General features: G+C 43.1%; 1 protein-coding gene across 7 annotated transcripts in view; it reads left to right on the top strand.

Moving 5' to 3' along the window:
* The window catches only part of LOC137358811 (A-kinase anchor protein 7-like), a 190,790-nt gene that overhangs the window by 112,785 nt on the left and 52,218 nt on the right, over positions 1-25,787 (top strand). The window contains exons 8-9 of one of the 7 annotated variants that reach the window (XR_010971326.1): positions 2,569-2,790; positions 5,751-5,829. The exons of 5 other annotated variants lie outside the window; for them this stretch is intronic. Coding sequence is in view for 1 of the 2 variants with exons in the window: in XM_068025059.1 (XP_067881160.1) it covers positions 5,751-5,899 (149 nt within the window). In the remaining variant the exon portion in view is untranslated. Of the gene's footprint in view, positions 1-2,568; positions 2,791-5,750; positions 7,910-25,787 lie in introns of those variants that run through there. One more of the 7 variants, XM_068025059.1, reaches the window with a different exon arrangement.

Below are 25,787 nucleotides of genomic sequence, written 5' to 3'. Positions count from 1 at the left end.
AATCAAGGAAACAAATCAATAGGCCCTTGGATAGGTTTGAGTTAATTAAGGAAAGCCAGCACAGATTTGTAAAAAGCAGATCATGCTTGACTAATCTAACTGAACTTTTTGCTGAAGTAACAGAGAAGGTTGATGAAGGGAATGCAGTGGATGTTGTTTATATGGATTTTAAGAAAGTATTTGACAAAATACCACCTAAAAGGCTGGTTAACAAAACTGAGGCTCATGGAATAGGAGGGTCAATGTCCAATTGAATAAACAATTGGCTTCAGGGCAGAAAACAGTGAGTCGTAGTAACTGGTTGCTTTTCAGACTGGTAGACGTTGGTATTCCCCATGTGCTGGGACCACTTTTTTGCTATATATAAATGACTTGGATGTTGCAATACAGAGTAGAATTTCAACATTTGCTGACAACACCAAACTTGGAGGTGCGACAAACAGTGAGGATGATATGAACTGCCTGCAACAGGACATTGATGGGCTAGCAGAATGGGCAGAGAGGTGGCAGATGGAATTTAATACTGTCATGTGTGAGGTGATGCATTTTGGCAGAAGGAATAGGGAGAAGCAATATATACTTCATGGCACAGTTCTAAAGAGTGTGCAGGGACAGAGAGACCTGGAAGTGCACGTGCATAAACCTTTGGAGGTGGCAGGACATATTGAGAGAGTGGTTAGTAAAGCATATGGGATCTTGGAAAAGCTGGGTTTGTTCTCCTTACAATAAAGGAGATTGAGGGGAGATTTAATAGAAGTGTACAAGATTATGACAAGCTTAGATAACTTAGACAAGAAAAAAACAGTTCCCATTAACAAATGGTACAAGGACTAGGGGACACAGATTGAAAATTTTGGGCAAGAGATACAGGGAAAATATAAACCATAGAACCATAGAAAAGTTACAGCACAGGAGGAGGCCATTCAGCCCATCGTCTCTGCGCCAGCTGAAAAAAAAGACTCGCCACCCAATCTAATCCCACCTTCTAGCACCTGGTCCATAGCCTTGCAGGTTACAGCACTTCAGGTGCAGGTCCAGGTATCTCTTAAAAGAATTGAGGGTTTCTGCCTCCACCATCATTCTGGGCAGTGAATTCCAGACACCCACCATCCAGTGGGTGAAAAAGCTTTTCCTCATGTCCCTTCTAATCCTTCTACCATTCACGTTAAATCTGCGGCCCCTAGTAATTGACCTCTCTGCCAGGGGAAACAGGTCCTTCCTGTCTACTCTATCTAAGCCCCTCATAGTTTTGTACACCTTAATTAAGTCACCCCTCAGCCTCCTCTGTTCTAAGGAAAACAGGCCTAGCCTATCCAGTCTTTCCTCATAGCTGCAACTTTCAAGGCCTGGCAACATTCTTGTAATCTCCTCTGTACTCTCTCCAGAGCGATTATATCCTTCCTGTAATGTGGTGACCAGAACTGCATGCAATACTCCAGCTGTGGCCTAACCAACGTCTTATACAGTTCCAACATCCCTGCTTTTGTATTCTATTCCTCAGCCAATAAAGGAAAACATTCCATATGCTTTCTTCACCATTCAATTTATCTGTCCTGCCACCATCAGGGACCTGTGGACATGCATTCCAAGGTCTTTCACTTCTTCTGCCCCTCTCAATATCCTCCCATTTATTGTGTATTCCTTTGCTTTGTTTGCTCTCCCCAAATGCATTACCTCACACTTCTCTGGATTGAATTTCATTTGCCACTTTTCCACCCACTCAACCAAACCATTGATATAATTCTGGAGTCTACATGAGGAAGCACTTTTTTACGCAGTGGGTGGTAATGACCTGGAGCTTGCTGTCCACAAGGATAGTGGATGTGGAGATGATGAATGATTTCAAGAGGAAGTTGGTCGGCCACCTGAGAGAAATAAACTTGCAGTGCTACGAGGATCAAGCTGGGGAATGGGACTGATTGCAAAGCTCTGTGGAGAGCCGGCATGGACTCGATGGGCCATCTGGCCTTCTTCTTGCTGTAAATGACTCAATGACCTGGTCGCAAGGGCTGTGCCCTCATGATGGTGAAGTTGTGCAAGATGCAGCGGACCATGACAAATCATGCAGTGTGCTGTGGAGAGTATTACAGGGCTTTTCGAGAGCAGCCCAGGCAGTGGAACCATTGCTTAAGCACCGCAGTCATCTGCTGGATGACATTTCATGTGGCAGCATGGCTCCCATTATATGCCTGCTGCCCACGTGTGCATGGGTTGTGCACCGGAGACATTGACCAGGTGGCCTGTGGATAGCTCTTTTCACCTGGTAGCTACCCTTTGGTCTCTCGTTGTGACTCAACTGATGATGGTACAGCAGATTGACACCAAATAAAGTCATCCCAGGATACTAGGAATTAACAAGCATGATGCATATTGAGGGCGTGGAACCCTTTGCGGTCACGGTACATCTCTGAATTTAGATGCGGCGCCCATTGGTAAAGCAGTGTATGTGCAGTTGACAGCATCCTGCATCATGGGGAAATCTGCTATCCTGACGAACCTACATGCGTGCTCCATCTGCTTCAGTTGGGAAAGAGAGAAGGTAACATATTTCCTTCTCTTCGCACACAGTGTGTCAGTTAACTGCAAAATGTTGGAGATGTCCCCTGCTTCAGCCAAGAAGGAGCCCGACACGAAGAAGTTCCTGGTCGTATTCACCTTTACAACCACTGGCAATGCTGTCCTCGCCCTGCTCGGAGGCTGCAGGTCTGTCTGAAAGAGGTGGCAGATTTCCGTGAGCAACTCCATCGTAAAGCGGCTATATTGCCCATACTGTTCCTCGCTGAGGTTGAGGTAGGAGAATATTGCCTGAAGACACTGGGTGGATATAGGCGCCTGCTGACAGCTCTTCTCCCCCTCCTCCTCCTCCCTCTTTGAACAGCTTGTGCTCCTCTCTGTTGCCTCTGCTCATTCTCTCTGTCACACTGCAGGCCAAGAGGGCTGTTAACTACAACACCCATGTCTGGGAGCAAGCGGTCTAAGCAGAACCCTCAAAATAAAAACCAAGGCCTTCACCACGTGCCACAACACTCCCTATAGACTTCATCAACTTTAAATAAATGTACAAACCACCAAATGTTTCTTCCAACTCAGCAACAGCCAGTAGAAATCAATCAGCAACTAACCTCTAAGTAGTTAATGATCCCTTTCAATAGCACTGGTGGTGGGATCCTTCCTGCTGCTGAATGTGTGTTCAAGGTTAGAAAGGGCATTAGCTGGAACATTCAGGTTGGAAATAGCATTGCTAGAGTCAAATCTGCATCATACGCTGAGTGACATAACGATCTGCCTAATGTGCAAACTTCTGGTGCACGCTTCCAGTGCCCACGCTAATATGCTTACCAAAATGGTGTGACAAATGCTATTTTGGACCTGAAGCCGCACCTGTAGCGCTGAAAATACAGGCACTACATACCTGAATTTTGCAGCGCTAACCTCTCCTGTTCCTCCAGGACCCACAAATTCCGAATCCAAATTCCTGATTTCTTCTTGGTAGCCTTCATCTGGTAGGAAAGCTACCTAAGTCGACTACCCTGCTCAGGTCATAGTTAGAATTGCTGTTGGGGCCAATGATATCATTGGACCTCGAACAGCATATGTGAATTAGAACCCCACTGAGTTTTGGCAGGCATCTTCGCCACCTGTCCAGAGGTGTCCACTAAAGTTGAAATTGGCAACATACAAGCATTTGAACAGCCCGTTCACCTGGCTTCCGCAGTGCGGGTAGAGTTCAAATCCCCTCCAGGGTCTTTTGTTCAGCAAATGGGGGACAGTGAATACTTGTGCAATTATAGCTGTTGGTCATTGACAAGAACCAGGCTGCGTACTGCTCATTAATATTTCCCACATCTGGAACATTTACAAATATGGCTGTGGTGTGGTGATTCTGCAGATATTTTTGGGAGTCCATTCAAGATAAAGTTTTTTGTTAATTAAAACGTGTAAAAATGCCTAAATCATTGTCCATTGCATGCAATATCAATGCAGAAGATATGTAGGTCTTTACCCTCGTTGATGATGAGGATATTGAGGACGTTGACATTAATACGCAACAGTGGTCACTAGATTGACCCTTGGGATGAGAGGGCTTTCCTATGAGAGGTTGAGTAGAATGGGCCTAGTCTCTGGAGTTTAGAAGAATGAGAGGTAATCTCATTGTAACGTATTAAATTCTTCATGGGCTTGACAGTATAGACGCTAAGAGGCTGTTTCCCTTGGCTTGTGAGTCTATAACTAGGGTCATAATCTCAGGATAAGGGGACGTCATTTAGGACTGTGACTGCTTTACTCAGAGGATTGTGAATCTTTGGAATTCTCTACCCCAGAGGGCTGTGGATGCTTAGTCTTGAGTATATTCAAAACTGATCTTTGGGCATTAAGGGAATCAAGGGATGTGGGGATAGGGCAAAAAAGTGGAGTTGAGGTAGAAGTTCAGCCATGATCTCATTGATTGGCAGAGCTGGCTCGAGGGGCTGAATGGCCTACTCCTGCTCTTATTTCTTATGTTCTTATATAAGGTTATGCATGCATTTCTTTTGATACAAAACATAAGGGAGGAATAATTGCAAACTACCATAACATCTGAACAGACATTTAAAAACTGCTGCAAGCTCTCCCGAACCTCCTGCCGTTTTCATAACTTTGTGATGTGGCTTCCTGATGTTCCTGAAATGAATTTCCTAAAAATTAAGTCCTTTCAATTGCCAGACTTCAATTACCCAAATATCGATTGGGTTAATGTTAGAGTAAAGTGTAAAGATGGGGAGGAATTTCTGAAATATGTTTAGGAGAACTTCCTTAACCAGTATATTCTCAGTCCAACTAGGAAGGAGGCATTGCTGGATCTGGTGCTGGGGAATGAGATGGGCCAAGTGGACCAAGTGTCTGTGGGGATCACTTGGGTAAGAGTGATCATCATATCATAAGGTTTAGACTAGTAATGGAGAAGAGCAAGGAACAATCTAAAGTAGAACATCTAAATTGGAATAGAGCTAACATTAATGGGATGAGAGGGGGTCTAGCTGGGGTAAAATGGAACCAAAGATTGTCAGGAAGAACTGTAACAGAACAATGGGTGATCTTTAAGGAGATGTTTCAGCTACAGGCTAGGTACATTCCAACAAGGGCAAAAGATGAGTGAACCAAAGCCAGAGCTCCTTGGATGACAAGGGAGATAGAGAATATGATGCAACAAAAAAAGAGAGTGCATGATGCATGTCAGGTGAATTCTTCAAGTGAGAACCAGGCCAAATACAATAAGTTGAGAGGGGAAGCAAAGAGGAAAGTAAGACTGGCAAAGAGAGAATATGAGAATAAAATGGCAGTTAACATAAAAGGGAATCCAAAACTCTTTTACTGACCTGTAAATAGTAAGTGGATAGTGTTATGAACGCTGGACTTTGTAGCATGATTATGTTTTAAAAACTGATTTTTAAAAGTTTAAGATGGAGTCAGGGAAGTCACGTGACCTCACATCCACTCAAAATTCTTGGTTACCAGGACAACAGAGAACACAGATCAAAGACCTTTTTGAAAAACAGAGACTGCAGGGCATTAACACCTGAAATACAATGGGTTTCACCCTCCCAGACTATTGGACCATAAACAAGGAGTCAGTGATTCTGAGGATGCAAATGTACCAGGCAGCTGTTAACACCTGGGAACAATGGAAGGCCCAGGTGGCTCTGCTGAAGCCAGACTTCTGAGCTTTCCATTTTGGAAAAGGGCAATGAGCTATTGATTTTTGATTCCAGGTAAATTTAACAGATTTTCTGAAAGCAGACAGGCTGTAAGAAGGGAAACCAGTGGTGGCAGCCTCAGAGAAAGCGGTGAGAAAGGAAGACAACCAGTGGTGGCAGCCTCAAAGGAGAGAGAGGGAACACCTGCATTTAGAGAAGCCTGATACAGCGAAAGGCTGCCAGGACTTAGAAACTGTTTTGAAAGTTGAAGTTTGTGGAGAAGGAAAAGACCAACAGGATCACCAGGGATCATCTTATTCATGAACGTCCAGGTCAGAAGTGCAACTGGAAGGAGTTTAGGACTTTTAACCACCATCAAAGAGGACTGTGTAATGTATGTGCGGTGTGAGGTATTTTAATACCGTTCTTTGTAATTTGGGTATCAGCTCCTTGCAAAGTACTATTCAGTTAATGGGGATTTCATTTAGTTTAGTTGTTATAATAAAAGTCTTAACAACATGAAATCTTGTTGTGTAATTCTTTAAATTGGTCTGGGGCTTCATATCTCGTATTTTAATGTTAACAGTCTCAATGAGGTTGTAACAATTGTAAGAGGCAGGGTGGGGCCTATTAGGGACAAAAAGGGTGATATATGCTAAGAGGCACAGGGCAAGGCTAGAATACTTAATGAGCACTTTGTATCAGTGTTTGCTAAGGAAGAGGATGCTGACGGAGATGGTAGAGGTAATGGTTGGGGTGAAAATTGATAGGAAGGCTGTATTAGAAAGGTTGGCTATGCTTAGCGTGGATAAGTCATCTGGTCCGGATGGCTTGCATCCAAGGTTGCCGAAGGAAATGGGAGTGGATTTGAGCAAGAACTTTTTTACACAGCGAATGACGATGACCTGGAACTCGCTGCCTACGCGGGTAGTGGAAGCGGAGATGATGAATGGCTTCAAAAGGAAATTGGGTGGGCATTTGAGGGAAATAAATTGCAGGACTATAGGGATAGAGCAGGAGAATGAACTGGTTGGATTGCTTTATAGAGAGCCATGGACTCGATGGGCTGATTACCCTCTTTCTGTGCCTTAATGACTCTGTGAGACTGCACTGAAAACCTGCAATTTAAAATAAATTTTGAGTATAAATATACAGCAAACACACATGGAGCAAAATACTGTAAATTTAATTACATTATATAAATAAATAATAGTGACACTGTTCCTTGAGTTTGACTACAACAATGGAAACAGTGTAGGCCTACACAAACCTTATCTGTAAGACCCACTCCTCATGTTGCTAAACCTGAAGACTACCCCCCCAATATTACTATGCTCCAAAACACCTCTTCCACCGCCCCTATATACACACAGATACACACCATGCGAGATCCACTAAAATGAAATTATAATAGGTAAATAAATATGGACGTAGAATAAATATCTTGCATCGAAACAGGCCATTCAGCCCAACAGATCCATGCTGGTGCTCATGGTCCACACCAGCTTTGTCCTACCTTATTTTATCTTACCTTGTCAGCATATCTTTCTATTCCTTTTTCCCTCATGAACTACATAAAAGGATGATGGAAGCAGACTTAGTAGTAACCTTCAAAAGGAAATTGGATAGATACTTGAGGGGGGAAATTACAAGGCTATGGGGAAAGAACAGGGTAGAGAGACTAATTGAGAAGCTCTACCAAAGAGCTAGCACAGGCACAATGGTCCAAATGGCCTCCTATGCTGTGCCATTCTATGATAGTTATCTAGCTTACCCTTAAATGTATCTATGCTATTTGCCTCAACTACACCATGTGATAACAAGTTCCACAGTCTAACTACTCTCTGAGTAAAGAATTGTACTGAACCAAGTCCCGGGTTCGATTCCGGGTACTGCCTGTGTGGAGTTTGCAAGTTCTCCCTGTGTCTGCGTGGGTTTTCTCCGGGTGCTCCGGTTTCCTCCCACAAGCCAAAAGACTTGCAGGTTGATAGGTAAATTGGCCATTATAAATTGTCACTAGTATAGGTAGGTGGTAGGGAAATATAGGGACGGTGGGGATGTTTGGTAGGAATATGGGATTAGTGTAGGATTAGTATGGATGGGTGGTTGATGTTCGGCACAGACTCGGTGGGCCGAAGGGCCTGTTTCAGTGCTGTATCTCTAATCTAATCTAAAAAAAGTCACTTATCTTATCCATATTGTTGGAAAAGCAATAGTTTAATAAAACATTTATTATCTAATAACTGAAATGTGGAATATCTCTAATATCTTGTGTGTATATGTATATATGTATATTAAGATTTCCTTTTATCAGAAAAGTTTGTATTTGTATTGTAGGATTCTGATTTGATTTCTAGGCCCTGGTGAAAATATGTACATTTTACACTTTCGTCTTGTGGTATATGTTGCCATCAATTTGGTGAAAACATTACAGTTAATAAGAAGCCAATAAAAATTGGATGGAAAAGCATGGCCTGTGGTCCTTTAATTTCCTGAAATGTGCTCCCTCTGAGTGCCACTAGCAGTGCAGATTGTAGAATCATTCTTATGATTCCTAGTTGATGAGTTTTATTAATACCTCGCAAAGCATCAATTTGTGTAAGGCCCAAAGGCACTGCTGCCATTTGCTTATCATCTGTTTTTAACAAAAAGTTGGCACTTCAATCCCTGGGGTGTCTTTTTTTGTGCTTTCATCTCCAGGTTACCACCCTCTCGAGTCCAGGCTTTCCCCTGTGCCTTGATGCTTTCTGCATTCTTCTGCCAACTGCTGGCTTGAATGAATATAAGGCATATGCTTGAGCAGCAGCATTGGCTTTTTATTGATGTATTCTCTCTAGTCTCCCAGGCACTGTAAAATTAAAGAAACCTTTTAAAGTTCCTGAGATAAATGGCTGGGGGTGGAGGAGGGAGGAGGTGTAAAGGAAGCAGCTAACCACATGCTCTGTAAAAGTGCACAATGCCTTTTATTGATAGACTTTTTCCGTTTTTCTCCCTGAGCAATTTTGTATGTAACTTTCACTGCAGTTTGTGTTTGTATACTGATTTAAACACCAGAATGACTTCCGACTGCAAAAAAATCCGTCTCCCAAGGTTACTCGTTAGTTACCCAAAGGAAGTAAACTAAGATTCATGTCTTATTTTAAGGTTTTGATGACAATCAATTCACACAATATCATGTGGTGGGGAGTTGTCAATGTATTCTCCCTGTAACTAGTTATTTAAAAGAAGGCATCATTGACCAAATAGGTTGTAGTGAGTGATTCTTGCCTCCTTATTCTTTTCTGCATGTATAGTGCAAGGCCAGAAATGCACACAGGTTTTGGTGAGATAGAGTATAATATTGGTGCAACAAAGTTTCACGGGTCAGATTTTTGGATGAGACTTGTTTCCACTAATTCCACTAATGTTATGCTCATTTTCATCCCTTCTAAATTTTTGGTCTTGGTGAGAGGAGCCATCTCCTATGTCTGCCCTTTTCTGATGTAAATATGCAAATAATATTTGCATATTGTGTACAACGTGAACATTCCTGTCATTTATGTACTTATTGTTTCTGTTGGTGTAACTTTGACACAGATAAATGAGAGCTGGGCCATAAGCTGACCTGTACAGTGGAAGTGATCCATTTAAAGGAGCTCACTTTCTGGGAAATCTTTACTAATTTCTCAGGTCTCCATGCATATTTTGGGATTTTGTTTTGCTTTGGGGAGCCACTGAACTGTTTTTCAGATTACTGGAATCAGGGATTCTCTGGTCACCAACATATTTTTAACTCCCAATACTGTTGAGTAGGATGGCTTTCCTTATCTCACCTTGATTGGGATTGTTGATGGTGACGGAAGCAAACAGAAAGGAGCAAAGCAGAGTGAGGCAGCATCCAAGAAGGCAGAGGCCAACCCATGATTAACCCTCACAATGGGTGTATAGCCCCGCTGATCTTATGAGGGACAAAGTGAGAAGCTGTGCTTTCAGTGATTTTGCCCTGACAAGCCATGCTATTTTCTGCATAATGACCTAAATCTCTAATAAAGTAACAGAACAGATCTGTCAGTGACTGTCAAAATCAGCACGGCTTTCAACGTTTATGCTACAGGCACTTTCCAAGCTGCAAATTCAGACTTACGCAGCAATAGAAAGGGGCCATCAGAGCCTGTAAGAACAGGTCATCAATCCCATCTTCAGTAATTCATCTATTTTGGGAGGATTCCTAGTCAGCAGCATGAAACAACTATTCGATTCAATTATGTTGATGGACTTCCTAGAGCTCAGGGGAAAATACACGGTGCCCATATTATACTGTGGGCTTCTGTTTTGGAGCCGTTGAATAGCCCAATTAGAAGGAGATTCCACTCTCAATGTTCAATTTGAGGCAAACCATTGATAGCAAATCAATCACAGTGCAAATTTGTAGGGAGCTGTCACAACATGTTTGTCATGAGAAACTCCAGCCTCCTAGTTCTATTCAAGGAAGACAATGAAGTGGTGGACAGGGTTTTTGGTGGCCGTGAGGTGCCTGTTGCTTGCATAGCAACCAGCAGGAGCCCCATCAGAATGAACAGTGACTTGAACACATAATCCAGGTTGACACTTCTGTGTAATACTGAAGGAATGCTGCACTGTTGGAGGTGTTGGGTTTTGTACCTGACACTAATCCTAAGACTTGTCTGCACCCTTAGGTGGAAGTAAAGATCCCTTGGCATGATTGAAGAAGAGAAGGAGGTTCTCTGGTATCCTGGCCAACCTTTATCCCTCAACCAACACCTAAAATAGATAATCTGGTCATGTATTTCATTGCTTGTGGAAGCTTACTGTGTGCAAATTGGCTGGCACGTTTTCTACTGTGACTTCATTTCAAAAGTATTTCATTGTTTGCAAAGTGCTTTGCTACATCCTGAGATTGTGAAAGGTGCTATATAAATGCGAGTATTTCTAACTAACTACAATGAGAAATACAATTAATTGCATCTAGTTTTAATATGTGCCTACCTGTCGCTAGCTGTGTCAATATTGTTACTTTCCACGAAGGATTTTGTATTTTGCATAACATTTTATGCAATGTTTTTGGATTGCAGTGATGTGTTTTGGTATGACTTCATGACAACACTTCAAAAGTACTTCATTGGCTGTAAATTGCCATAATACAGCCTTAGATCATGAAAGGTGCAATATAAATCCATGCCTTTCTTCTTTCTTTCATTCTGCTTTCAACCCCACTTGGCTTAACCTCAAGCAGTCATTCCAACTTTTCTACAAATCTGCCTCCTCCATTTTTGTCTGGCAACTCTGCTGCCAGAGGACTGGAGAATTGCAAATGCTGCACCCTTCAAAAAGATTGCAAGGATAAGCCCAAAAACTACAGGCCAGTCAGTTTAATCTCAGTGATAGGAAAGCTTTTAGAAACGATAATCTGGGACAAATTTAACAGCCACTTGGAAAAATGTGAATTAATTAAGGAAAACCAACACAAATTTGTTGACGGAAAATCGTGTTTACCCACTTTGATTGAGTTTTTTGAAGAGGAAATAGAGAGGGTTGATGAAGGTAATGCATTTGATGTGGTGTACATGGACTTCCAAAAGGCTTATGATAAAGTGCCATCAGCAAAGTTAAAGCCCATGGAATTAAAGAGACAGTGGCAGCCAAAAATACAAATTTGGCTGAGTGACAGGAAATAGCACTGGTGACTGGTTGTTTTTTGGACTGGAAGAAGGTATACAGTGCAGTTCCCCAGGGGTCAGTATTAGGACCACTGCTTTGCTTGATCTATATTAATGACCTAGACTTGGGTGTACAGGACACAATTTCAAAATTTGCAGCTGACACAAAATGTGTGTGTGTGTGTGCATGCATTTGCATATCCTCACCTTTTCTATAAATAGCTAAATAGCTCATAACGTAAGGCGGAAGATGTTGTTGACTGGAGATTGAGGAGATATCTATCCCCCCACCACCGATTGGAGAGCCTGGTAACCAGGTACTTGAAAGTCAGGATTCGTACCTCACAAACTGAAGACAGATCAGTGGTTGTTTGAAATGGTTTTTTGATCTGATAAGAAAGGTGCAATACACAAATTGCATTGCAGCTATAACTAGAACTAGCATCTGTGGAACTGCCGAAATGGAATTTATTTGAGGTTCTTGTGTACATTATTAAACTGCTGCTCTTTTAATGGCTAGTTGATGGCCGCTAAAAGGGCCGATAAGGATCAGTCAGCTAGCTTGCTGTAGGCGTAATCTTATTTGCAAATACAAAGAACAGCATAAACCATGAGTAATATATCAGTATTGCCTAGAATACAGCATACTCTCAATGTGAAATGAAGGATAAGAATTATGATGTAAACCAATCAGAATCTATTGAATAAAAATGCACAGTTGTTTATCTCAATATGACAGTCTAAAGAAATGGTAAGTAGGGTACACTGTTCTTCTACAGCAAGCAGTGAAATAAGATCAGCTTTCACACAGGTATGGGGAAGCAGCAGGGAACTGGGATTAATGCACCAACACAGCCACAATGGGCCCGAATTTAATTGTAAGTAGATAGCAGGTAGGCTATCAGAATGCTCACCCAATGTCACCGGCAAGAGCCAAGAACTATTTTCACAGTCGGGCCTCATCTTAATTTTGTACGCAAGCTGCCCACATGTTTCAGTTGTGGACAACAGCTTGCGATTTGTAGTGGGAGTGGTGGGGGCAGTTGGGTCGGCTCAGCAAATCCAGTTGCTCCTCTGCGGAGGCAAGCTGGCAGGAACACATTAAAAGGGGGTGGAGGATGGTGTTTGTGCTCCTCCTAGCCCCACAGAAACTTACATGCTGCCTTTTTGAAGATGACATCCAGATATTATCTTTAAGGAGCTGGTATATACGTGGACCACTGCTCCCGAGGCATTCTGTGTATCTGACGTGCCATGAGCTCACCTTAAGTGGTAATATGAGATCAATTCAGTTAAATACTTTTTCAGTGATTCTGGTGAGTCACACAAATGTGGCAGGGAGAGGAAGGACAATGGTGATGATGGAACACCTAGACTTTTTGATGCCAAAGTGCATAAATGAGGTGAGCTGAGTGGCCCTAAGAGAGGGAAATGCCCCCCACCAGGCAAAAAAAAGGGTTATCCAGCCCTCATCTTCTGCACCCATTGGGAATAGATGATTCACCATTCAAATGCTGCTCCAGTTGTATTTTGGGGGAATTTTTCTAATTGAAATATTTTTGTGGCCCTTTGAAGCAGTTTGTGTGCGTGCTCCAAGCACTCTTTGCACTGGCCATCTACATTGAACTGCACTGAGCCCACTGGATGTATTGCAGGCCTCGGACTTCCACACCCAATAATATTATGGTTATCATAACAATATTAATCACATGCTAACTCCTTCACATGTTGCTTGCTTGCTACACATTCCATCTTGCATGGTAATTCTGAAACAAAAATATCCTACTTACAACAACTTTATATAGCACCTTTAATGTGAAGAATGACCTTCGGGTGGCCACTGGTGGAGGCCAGGAATACTAGACACAGATCCCGCCCCCTAGCCCACTAACCCCCACGCATGCACGCCGCAAAGATGGCTACGAGCTTAAGACCTGCCAATATAATTCATTAAAATGAGCACAGAGCACTGCAGTTGAATTTTTTGTGCACTGAATCACTTTATTGATTAGGTTTAAGTAATTATTACTGCCCTTGATATTAGACATTGAGGCTGCTAGGACAACATTGCGTAATGTTGAGGGTGGCGCCATAAGGATAGAGGACAGGTCGATAGGACCTTTACTTGCTCACCTGGAAATGATTTCATGAGCGACATTTAACCAATGAGGCTGATAGGGTGGCCATTTGGAACAGCCCAGCCTCTATTTGGTTGATTTTGATATTCATTTTAAATCATCTCCACATTGGTTGGCAAGTGCCCGCGAGTGAATGGACCTTACCCTCAGACTGGGCCGCGGCGTTGCAAACTTCAAAATGCCATACCTAAGGGCGTCTGGTATGGAACGGGGCCAGATGCACTGTAAACCGGACTGTCTGGGACAAAACCGTACGAATGGCCACCCTAAATGTTTTACATGCTTCATATGCAGCCACGTAGAAAGCGACCACCAAGTCAGGAAAGAAAAGCAGGGAGGGAGTGAGTGAGGTTGGTGTTGACCAATAGACTGGTCAAAAAGATGAGTTTTGAGAATATTTTTAAAGGAGAGAGACCTGAAAAGGCAAAAGGAGTTTCAGAGAGCAGGGGCAGGATTTTCCTGGAGGCTTCTGGACCCCGCTGTCAGACTCAAATGGGTGTCAGAAGCCCACGCTGTGTGGAAAACAGTCACTCACCAGTGATTTTCCCTGAATTGGCCAATTATTGGCCAGTGGGAGGGCTCACCATCCAATTAAAGATGGCGGGCAGGCTCTTGAAGCTGGAACGCCAATAGTAAGCTCTCCAGCTTGAAAGCAGCAGCAGGATGCCATGGTAGGTAAGTGAGGGAGAGGGTGGCCCAAAATGGAGGCCCCTCTGTCCAACCTTTGCAAATTCAAAATAAAAAATAGATTCAGCAGCGGGGCCACTACTGTGGTTGTGCGGGGGGCTGGGGGACTGGTTGGTGGCGGCCTGCAGCTGCTCCTGAACCCAGGCAGGCAGGAGGCCTCTAAGCCTGTCTGGAGCACAGGCCTCCTCATCTGTCGCCGTTGGCCACGTCCAGGCAGCTGAACTGTTCCCCCCATCGCCTGTGGGGACCTGGAGGCCAACTGGAAAATCTCAGTTAACTTCTGACAGTAGGGCTAATCAGCCTTTAATTAGTTAATTTGGCTAGTTGCCGCCTACAGACAGGTAGCCCTGCCACCAACCCCACCCCCATCCCACCTCTGGGAAAATGGCCTGTGGGCGTGATGGAGCCAGGGAACCGGCACACCAGCTGGTGGCGCTATTCTTAGCGCCCACCTGCCTCTGTTCTTGGCCCCAGTGGGGCCTAAAAATTCTTCCCCAGGAGTCAGGTGGCTGAAGACTGAATGGCGTTGGTGAAGCAAAAGGAGAAGGGGATGCAGAAGAGGCTGGAGTCAGAGGAATGGAAAATTCAGGAAGGTATATAGGGCTGGAAGTGTCAAGATGATAAGGTGGGCCAATAAAATGGAGGTATTTAAAGATGATAATGAAGATTTAAAACTCGTGGCATTGGGGGAACAGATACTAGTGTGCTTAGGAATGATTTGAAAGGCCGAGGTTATATTGAATTTAAGTGGTATCTGAACCTACTCTGTCTTGCAACATTTTCTGATTATTTTTGTTTTTTTATATATATGTACAGATTTGGAGGTGTATGTGGAGTAATGCAGATATAGATTGGGGACATTGACAACTTTTCAAGTAGTCTGATTATGTGTATACTCTGTCAGAAATGAGCTACAGCTCCAAATAGCAGCATTTTCCAGTTGAACTGTTCATTTATCTGCTTTCAGCTTTGCCATATTTTTGCATCTGCTACTGTTTCTAACAGATAAAACTGAGTGACAGAAATCCATAATAATTGACCTTTTACTAACTAAAGGACATCTATAAGCAAAAGATGAGGAAGTCTGCAATGAATTGATTAAAAATAAACTGGATCCAAATGTGGTAGAAGAGGAAACTGAAATGCCCTTTTCGTCTTGTTAAATAATGAGCAATAAAGGAAATGGCCGATAAACATCATCATAAAAGAAATAGAAATGAAATGACTAAAGATAGCAACTTTCAGGCTATGGCAGGTGAATTATTGAATTTTGCTGTAGCACGATGCCGTCATTCTGGGTTTGGTTTGCTGGGTCAAGTCCGGCTTGGAAAATGAAAGATCTGAGCATAGCAAGCATACAGAAACAAACAGTTTCCATAATTTTCAAATGGTTCCAATTTGTGCCAAATGACAAAATTAGTTATGTTTAGACAAAAAAGTGCTGGTTCTGAAATTCTGATGGTTTGGTAGGGTGCAAATTTGGCAGATATACTTGGAAGGGGATCAGAAACTGAGAAGGTGAGAGAACCCAGCAATTTCATGCCTCATTTAGGTTCTGCCCTTAATTCTGTTGGAACTGAGGGAAGGTGTAAAATGCACCTGCTCTAACTAAGGTGCAGCCATACAAATGGTGGGGGCGGGGGCAGGTTGGTCTAGCCAGGATGTCATCATCAATCCAAAATTCCAATATTTCAACCCTAGGATTTGCCAATCTAACTTAGGCTGCTGTAATGCAGAGGTAACATAGAGCAGAAGTTGTGGAAGGCTGATGTTGAGATCTTAAATGTTAATTGCTGTGTTTCATTGTGCTGTTAGATAGAGGCTTTACCTTGGATTGATCTTTTGTGGGTTTTTTTGCTCTTTATTTTGGAAGTTTGCCTCAAATTTTTCTAAAATGCAGGGGAAGACTACAAAGTATTATCTCCTCTTTCTGATACATTTGTTGGATTAGGAAGAAAGGGAGGAACTGCAGCTTACCTGAAAAGCTAGGCTGTTAAGGCAGAATCTGAGGAGATCTCGATCCTCCTATAGTTATCTAACCACTAAGGTGTATAGCCCCAGAAGCTCATTCCTCAGTACATCCATGGATTTATTTGTCATGAGGCTTCTGTTTTCTGTGGGATGTGCACAGAAATTCCTGGAATTGCCACTCGCTCCAGGAGCTTCAGCATTGTAGAAAAGGCAACACTGATACTGCTACAAAGGATGGAATAGGGTCAGTAACCAGAGAACATAGATTTAAGGTGATAGACACCTCAACATAGCTGGGACCAATATCGTCATGGGGAGGTTTGCTAGTGCCATTGGGGAAGGTTTAAACTAACTTGGCAGGGGGGTGAGGACCTGAGTGTAGATTCAGAAGTGAAAGAAACAATGCTGGAAATGGAAAGCAGAAAATTAGTGAATGGGGAAGGCAGAGGAAATAAAGGCTAGAAAATGACAACACAGGAGTTTGGCAGTGCTTAGTGGTAAATACTTCAGTACTAGTCTAGTGAATAAGGCAGATGAGCTGAGGTCACAAGTAACACTTTGATACCATAGGTACTGCTGAAACATGGCTTAAAGAGGGACAGGGAATAAAAAAGAGGGTGTAGTAATATTGGTTAAAGAAACAATTACATTGAACATAGAAAAATAGGAGCAGGAGTAGGCCATTCGGCCTTCGAGCCTGCACCGCCATTCAATACGATCTTGGCTGATCATTGAAACTCAGTACCCTGTTCCCGCTTTCTCCCCATATCCCTTGATCCCTTTAGCCCTAAGAACTATATCTAACTCTTTCTTGAATATATTCAATGATTTGGCCTCAACTGCTTTCCGTGGTAGAGAATTCCACAGGTTCACCACTCTCTGGGCAAAGAAATCTCTCCCCATCTCAGTCCTAAATGGCTTACCTCTTATCCTTAGACTGTGACCCCTGGTCCTGGACTCCCCCGCCATCGGGAACATCCTTCCTGCATCTAGTCTGTCCAGCCCTGTTAGAATTTTGTAGGTTTCTATGAAATCCCCTCTCATTCTTCTAAACTCTAGCGAATACAAGCCTAATCGACCCAATCTCTCTTCGTCTGTCAGTCCTGCCATCCCAGGAATCAGTCTGGTGAACCTTCGCTGCACTCCCTCCATAGCAAGAACATCTTTCCTCAGATAAGAAGACCAAAACTGCATACAATAGTCAAGGTGTGGTCTCACCAAGGCCTTGTATAATTGCAGCAGACGTCCCTGCATCCTCTCGTTGTGAAGGCCAACATACCATTTGCCTTCTTAACTGCCTGCTGCTCCTGCATGCTTACTTTCAGCAACTGGTGCACAAGGACACCCAGGTCTTGCTGCACCTCCCCCTTTCCCAATCTATCGCCATTCAGATAATAATCTACCTCATATTTATCCACATTATACTGTATCTGCCATTACAGCTGTGAGGAGAAATGATATACTGGAAGGATCATCAAATGAGGCATATGGATTGAACTGAGGAACACAAAAAGGGCAATCACACTGTTGGGAGTGTACTATAGGCCCCTAAACAGAGGGAGATGGAAGAACAAATATGTAAGCAAATTTCTGAAATGCAAAAACAATAGAGCAGCAAAGTCGGGAATTTCAACCACCCTAATACTGACTAAGATAGAATCAGTGCAAAAGGTATAGAGGGCATAAAATTCTTAAAATGCATTCATTTTTTTTGCCAGTATGTCGCAAGCCCAACAAGAGAAGGGGTCGTTTAGGACTTAGCTTAAGAGAATGAAGTTCGACAGGTGGAAGGGGTATCTGTTAGTGAGCATTTTGGTGGTAGTGCTCAGAATTCAGTTAGATTTAGTGTTATTATAGAAAAGGACAAAGATAGACCAGGAGTAAAAGTACTCAAATGGAGAAAGGCCAGTTTTACTAAACTGAGAAGTGATTTTGAAAAAGTGGACTGGCAACATCTACTTGAAGGTAAATCAATGGCAGAGCAGTGGAAGGTATTCAAGGAGGAGATAGTAAGAGTTCAGAACAAGTATATTCCCACTAAGAAAAAGGGCAGGATTCCCAAATCTAGAGCCCCTTCAATGTCGAGAAACATAACAGGGTACGAAAAGACAAAAAAAAGGAAGCTCATGTCAGAGAGCTCAATACTGTAGAAAGCCTAGAGGAAATGTAGGAGTAAAATTAAAAAGGAAATTTGTGAATATTTATCGTCTATTTTCACAAGTGGGGCGGGGGGTGGGGTGGGTTGCTGAAGACATTGTAGTTAAGGAAGATAAGTGTAAAATATTGGATAGGCTAAAGATAGTAAGAGAGGAAATATTAAAGGGTTTAGGCCTGGACCTTGATGAGATCCCAGGCTGTTAAAAGAAGCAAAGGAGGAAATAGCGGAGCCTATGACCATCATTTTCCAATCCTCTACAGGAATGGTGCCAGAGGACTGGAGGACTGCTGACATTGTACCATTGTTTAAAACAGGAGAAAGGGATAGTCTGAGTAATTACAGGCCGATCAACCTAATCTCAATGATGAGCAAATTATTGGAAAAAATTCCAAGCAACAGGATAAATCATTATTTAGACAGGCATGAATTAGTCAAGGACAGTCAGCATGGATTTGTTAAGGGGAGGTCATATCTGATGAAATTGATTGAATTTTTTGAGGAGGTACCAAGGAGGGTCGATGAGGGTAACGCATCTGATGCAGTATATATAGATTTTAGCAAGATTTTTGAAAAGGTCCACATAGCAGACGAGTTAGAAAAGTAAAAGCCCATGTGATCCAAAGGAAACTAGCAAGTTGGATCCAAAATTGGCTCAGTGACCGGAAGCAAAGAGTAATGGTCAATGGGTGTTTTTGTGACTGGAAAGCTGTGTCCAGTGGGTCGCCACATGGTTCAGAACTGGGTCCCTTTCTGTTTGTGGATAGATCAATGATTTAAAATTAAATGTAGGGTGCACGATTAAGAAGTTTGCAAATGATACAAAAATTGGCCATGTGATTGTTAGTGAGGAAAAGAGGTGTAGATTGCAGGAAGGTATCATTGGACAGGTCAGGTGGGCAGAAAAGTGGCAAATGGAATTCAATGTTGAGAAGTTTGAGGTAATGCATTCGGGAGAACAAACAAGGCAAGGGAATACACAATAAATGGTTGGGTACTGACACCTGAAGAGGAATACAAAGGTCTTGGAGTCCATGCCTACAGATCACTGAAGGTTTTTTATTTGTTGCTGGGATGTGAGCATCGCTGCAAGGCCTGCATTTGTTGCCCATCCCTATCTGCCCTTGAGAAGATAGTGGCGAGCTGCCTTCTTGAACCGCTGCAGTTCATCTGGTGTAGATGCACCCACAGTGCTGTTAGGGAGGGAGTTCCAGGATTTTGACCCAGCGACAGTGAAGGAATGGTGATATAGTTCCAAGTCAGGATGGTGTGTGGCTTTGAGGGGAACTTGCAGGTGGTTGTGTTCCCATTCATCTGCTGCCTTTGACCTTCTAGGTGGTAAAGGTTGTGGGTGTGAAAGATGCTGTCGAAGGAACCTTGGCAAGTTGCTGCAGTGCATCTTGCAGATGGTACACATTGCTACCAATGTGTGCCAGTGGTGGAGGGAGTGAATGGGTGAATAGGGTGCCAATCAAATGGCTGCTTTATCCTGGATGGTGTTGAGCTTCTTGAGTGTTGTTGGAGCTAAACTCATCCAGTCAAGTGGAGAGTATTCCATCAAACTCCTGGCTTGTGCCTTGTAGATGGTAAACAGGCTTTGGGGAATCAGGAGGTGAGTTACTCACCACAGAGTTCCCAGCCTCTGACCTGTTCTTGTAGCCACAGTATTTATATGGCTGGTCCAGTTAAGTTTCTAACCAATGGTAACCTCCAGGATGTTCATGTTAGCAGGATAGGTAGATAAAGTGGTTAATAAGGCATACAGAACACTCTGTTTTATTAGCTGATGCACAGAATATAAGAGCCCACAGGTCCCTGAAGATAGCAGGACAGGTAAATAAAGTGGTTAAGAAGGCATGCAAGATACTTTCCTTTATTAGCCGAGGCATAGAATATCAGAGCAGGGATGTTAGAACTGTATAAAAGACTAGATAGGCCGCAGCTAGAGTACTGTGTACAGTTCTGCTCACCAATTACAGGAAGGATGTGATCACATTAGAGAGGGTACAAAGGAGATTTACAAGGGTGTTTCCAGGACTGGAAAACTTTAGTTATGAGGAAAGATTGGATAGACTGGGGCCGTTACCTTTAGAAGAGAGGAGGCTGAGGGGAGATTTAATTGAGACATATTAAATTGTGAGGGGCCTAAATAAAGTGAATACAAAGGACTTAGTTCCCTAGGCAGAGAGGCAATTAGCAGGGGGCATAGATTTTAAGTCATTGGTAGAAGGATTGGAGGGGAGTTGAAGAGATTTTTTTCACCCAGAGGCTGGTGGGGTCTGGAACTCATTGCCTGAAAGGGTGGTAGAGCCAGAAACTTTCATTGTATTTAAAAGGTAATTGTATATGCACTTGAAGTGCCATAACCTACAAGGTTGCTGACCAAAAGCTGGAAAGTGGAATTAGGCTGGATAGCTCTTTTTCAGCTGGCATAGACATGATGGGTCGAACAGCTTCCTTCTGTGCTATAAATTTCTATGATTCTGTTTTTGATGAGTAACACTTAGTCATCCATCTGTGGGCACAGGCTCTCCATGGCTCCATCTCTCACAATATTAGTTGAGCTGATTAATAGGCTTTGAAATGTTGCTGTCCTTCTGGGGAATTGTGCGCAACATTTTCCTCCATGACAAAGGTATGCTTGTTCTCTGACTGTTTAATGTGACAACTATTTGAGAATGCTTATCACTTCTTTATGGAATTCCCATAAAGGTAGTGAGGTTTCAATGGGCTTGCATGTATTGCAGGATACGGTATCCATGTAATTGAAGTCTTGTGCATGTGCCACTGCAGTTGCAGGGTGAGACCCTGAGATTTTTGAATGCATTGTTAGGGTAGTTTAGGCCTAGTGCCTGAAATATACATAAATGGCAGCCTGCAGCCATCACACTTATTTTTGTTAATGGTCATTAGGCCATGTCCTGTTTGCAAAAGGGTCCTGGGGTTAGAGAGTTGCCACTCACTACCTGTGCTAACATTACATCATGATCTTGGCTCTTGTGCAATCTTGCCAATCACTACTACTAGTCTTCTGTGCCTAATTATAATAACAATAATATTTATATCATTCACTGAGAGGTTTGCTGCTTGTTCCTGTCACTTTTTCTGATTGCTGCTTGTTAGTTTTGCTTTGAGAGCAGTCCGGTTTTAAAGCCTGACCTCACAAGTGCCTCCTCAACCTCCTCCCCACACACCTATTGTCCAGGGTTCACTGGCGTAACTCACCAGTTGTTGGTGGGAATTGTGTCTTTGTCCTGCAACGTAATATTAAAATGATCAGACCACATGATTTGGCATTGATGCCATTGGGCAGAAGTCCTCCTTTATTGCAGTTCTGGCAGGAGTTGGAGTTTCAGGGCTAGTTAGTGACCTTTATTCTGAGGTATTGAGCTTTTCTTTTGCAAGTTATTTTCTGACACTTTTCCCTACAGGAAAGTAGGAAAGTCTAAAGTACCTCCTAGTGGCCATTAATAGAGCAGCTTTATTGGAGGCCAAGGAACGGGTCTCCATGCTTTTCTTTTACCTGATGCATGGAGCACATTATAGGGACTTTGGAGAGGTGGAAAAAATAATAAATGGTAGAAGTGCTGCATTCTTTTGTTCATACCATTTTGTTTTCTTTTTAAATCAGCTGCTTCATTATTTAAAATCAAACATCTGATATTTTAAAGTTTAATTTTGCATATATGTGAAATCATTTACTTATATAATTATAAATCGTGAAAATACTTCAGTAATAAACCTTTGTAACTTATGTTTTTGTTCCTTCATTCTGAACTGTAATTTTGTAAAAGTTGAAGATATAGTTACTGCACTCCACTAAGTGAAAGGGCCATTTAATCTTTGACACATTTTGCTTATTCCAGACTAGACAGACTACAAATGGAAATTATTTTGCTGCAAGTTATCATTAGGAACATAGGGTATTGAGGCTAATTTGTGGAAGGAACTTATTTTCCATGAATGGCCTACGGTTTGGTTGGTTATTGATCAGGGCTGGCTGAACAATCATCTCACAGCTAAAAGTAATCAACTCTTCAAGTTAAATTAACTAAATGGCATTTGGCATTTTTATATTCACAAACAGTGTAGTAGCTTAGCAACAACATGAGGGACATGATGAATTTTCTGCTGTTCATATTGATACTCTCTGGAATTTAAACCTACATCTACTCAAAGAGAGAGAGAGACTCATAATGATTCATTCCAAAACTCAGGATATAACAGATGTGTGCATGTTGATACCTTGCATGTAAGCCATTAGTAGTATAGGGTGTCTCACAGTATCCAATCTAACAGGTCAACCAGTAGAAAGTACTTAGCAGTTTTCTGGACTGGTATCCCTGGATCAGAGCCAAATGTGATTCAGAGTAACAACCACAATGGGGTGAATTAACATTTGTTTTGTAATATCACTAAGCCATACTCGTTTCAGTTAAATTTTGATTCATTTCCTCCACTTATCAATTTCTTTTTAATAAAATAACATATCTTTCAAAAACAGTATATTTTTCATAGTATAGAAAACTAAATTTGTTGAAGTATACAGTATCTTTATTAATATTCATCATTCAAATCAAAAGGCTTTTATTGAGTGCAAGTAATCTACATGCTTTCAGCAAAAAGTATAAAATTGACTGCAATTTTTCATTATTGGGATTCAGGGTGAGGTATTTAAAAACTTAAATTAAAAAAGCAACTGTATTATACCAAAAGAATGTATAATTCATCATGTTGCCAGCAGATTTTGCCAGCATGTTAACTCTGAGATAAATACAAATTAGCCAGCTGCCTAGATTGTGAGCAGCATACTGATATAGCAATGCTGGAGCATTTCCCATTCTCAGGTTCCTTTCATTTTATTGATAGAAGAAGATTCTTAATAGCTGGGAGATTCGTAATGTCAGCTTTCCTGCTTTCTCCACAGAAGTTTCATGAATAAGCAAAATATAATAAATCCTTCATGCTAAGCTCCTTCATTCTTCATTTTGACGACATGGAGCCTTCAAATGGCATCAACCATAATACTAATTATGAGAAGCTCATGCACGCCTCAAAGTTGTTCATCTGCATGGAGCAGCAAATAGTCTTAAGGCTCCACAGGATACAAATAAGGTGGTTTTCTTTTTCCTTTAAATTAAGTCTGAGGATACCTTGGACATATTAGATAGAGCTGCCCTAAGGCCTCCTAGGTGGAGTGCACTATTCTTATACACAGTTTCTCAGTAAGGCTGTAACCAATTCTGCCTGTATATCCTATGGTGATTGATAATAACTAGTGGACTGCATCGTCTTTAAATGCTGCCTGACTATCTTTTGCTGCATGTTATGGTGCTTTTGCTGCTCTTCCATTGAAGTGACTTTCAAGTGTATGCCTTTAGCTGCTCCAGACAAACCCTCAATGCGGCGGGGAGATGGCAAAAATCTGCTGCTGGACTGATCAGAAGCAAGTTCAAGTGTGTATCGTCAGATTGCCAAAAAAGCAAAGTTACTGCACAAAGTGTGCCCTGCGTGCAGATATCACATGTCAAACTCTCCGAACTTTACAGATTCAAAAACGTCTTAAGTTCCACCTGTATCAGCTGATCTTAACATCGGATGCATCTTATAAAGTTCCGTCTAAGTTACCCTGAGTTCACGGCAAGTGTCAAAGCAAGAAACAGAGGATTGAATTTAGTGAACCCGTCCCGGGACCCGGAAGAGGGCACCGTTCCCGCTAGTCACATGGGCAGCCGGCCCACTACGATGTTGCGGAGGGTGGCCACTTCACATAATGGAGGTGCAGGGCTTACCAATCACGCGGCGGGGGTGGGATGCGAGACACTGAATACGGTGTCAGATGGCTCTGCAGCAGATGCTGGCACCATATTTAAAGCCCTGCCAATCCTGCTTGTAATGCTGCCTTGCACTCATTTGCAGTGCTCTCTGGTGCAGCTGTTGCAGTTGTGACTCCTGGGCACCCCCACCTCCTGGAGACGGACGCCCCAGGATGGCAGAGGCAAGACACAGGGTGACCCCAAGGTTTAGCGATGCCTCCCTCCAAATACTCCTCCAGGCTGCAAAGGAAGGGTTAGAGGTCCCCTTCCCCAGTGATGGCAAGAAGAGGTCCTCCCGCCTGACCAAGCAAGCCTGGATGGAGATGCTGAGGAAGTCAGCCGCCGTATGGTCACCCCCCCAACATGGGTACAGTGCGTAAGTGGGTCAACGATCTCCTTTGTTCTGTCAAGCTAACTGCTCATACTTCACTCCTTTTTAGGGTTTGCATGTGACTATGCAGGAGGAAGCAGGATCTGGAGAAGTAGGCACCACAAAGGCACTGGCCAAGTGGGGTTAGCATCACATCCTGACAAATGCATGGTTGCATCTCAGCCACAGGCCACGTTCTTTTACAGCTCACCCCTTTAACTCACCTTAGAGTGGACGGGAGCATGAGATATATCAAATACCCCAGTAAGGGATGAGGAGCTGACAGTAGCAGAACTGTCATGTTGATTTCTCTATGAAGTATGACTATCTCCCTCTTTCCACTTACAAGACAAAAGGGCCCATGACAGGAGGGAGACGGCCCGGATTGGCAGAGGCTCCTAGATCGTCGGCCTCTCTCCAAAGCTGAGCAGGAGGCACTAGAATTAGCAGGGACCCAGGGCGGCCACTCCATATCTGATGGAGAGATTGGAGTCTCCGCACAAGAGAGTGAGGATTGTCTTCCATCGACATACAGTTCACTTCTGGAAATCCACATCACATGTGGTTGGCATGAAGAGATCTGACCTGCACAGCCTAACTACACATGTTTGTGTTTTCTCATGCAGGTCGGAGGCCGCAGGAGACTCCAGCAGAAGGGGGACATAATTCCACCTCTGCGAAAGAACCTGCAGTCAGGGATGCACCGTCCCATGACTCTCCTGCACCTTCCACCAGCGCAGATACTTTCACCTAGGTGGCTTTCCACTTCGCTGTAGAATCAGGATCACAAGCTGGTGGGAGCACCACACACATGCCCAAGCAGCTGCCTGAGGCTGAGACAGCCGAGGCCTCTGATAATCAGAAGACTGTGGGCGGCCAGGCCCATGCTAAGCCCCAGGCTGATGATGAGCCTCTGGTGTTAACAGTACAGGGCATGCTGGAGTTGCAGCGAGAGGTAAGGCAACATCTGACAGAGATGCCAGAGGCCATGCACAGCCATGAGCAGACGGTGGAGGAGTCCATCCATGCTATGAGTGCTGCCATGTCTCAGGCATGTGAATGCATGGTTTCCTCCATCAAGAGGTTGGCGACCCTCAAAAAGAGCTCGATCCCACAATTGCGGGCAGAACTTCACATCATTGCCTAGGCTATGAGCTCGACGCAGCAGTGGCAAGGCAAGAAAAGGACGAGGCGCTGGAGTCTTTTCCTGCTCCTCATCCTTCTATGGTCAGCAGGGACGTTCAAGTTTGCCTTGAAAGGGAGGAGGAGAGGCTGACCTCAAGGCGCTCTGAGTGTGGACACCAGCTCCTCAACCCCT

The sequence above is a fragment of the Heterodontus francisci genome, chromosome 3 (assembly GCF_036365525.1).
Source record: "Heterodontus francisci isolate sHetFra1 chromosome 3, sHetFra1.hap1, whole genome shotgun sequence".
NCBI classification, from domain to species: domain Eukaryota; kingdom Metazoa; phylum Chordata; class Chondrichthyes; order Heterodontiformes; family Heterodontidae; genus Heterodontus; species Heterodontus francisci.
This window is presented reverse-complemented; position numbering and strand designations above follow the sequence as displayed.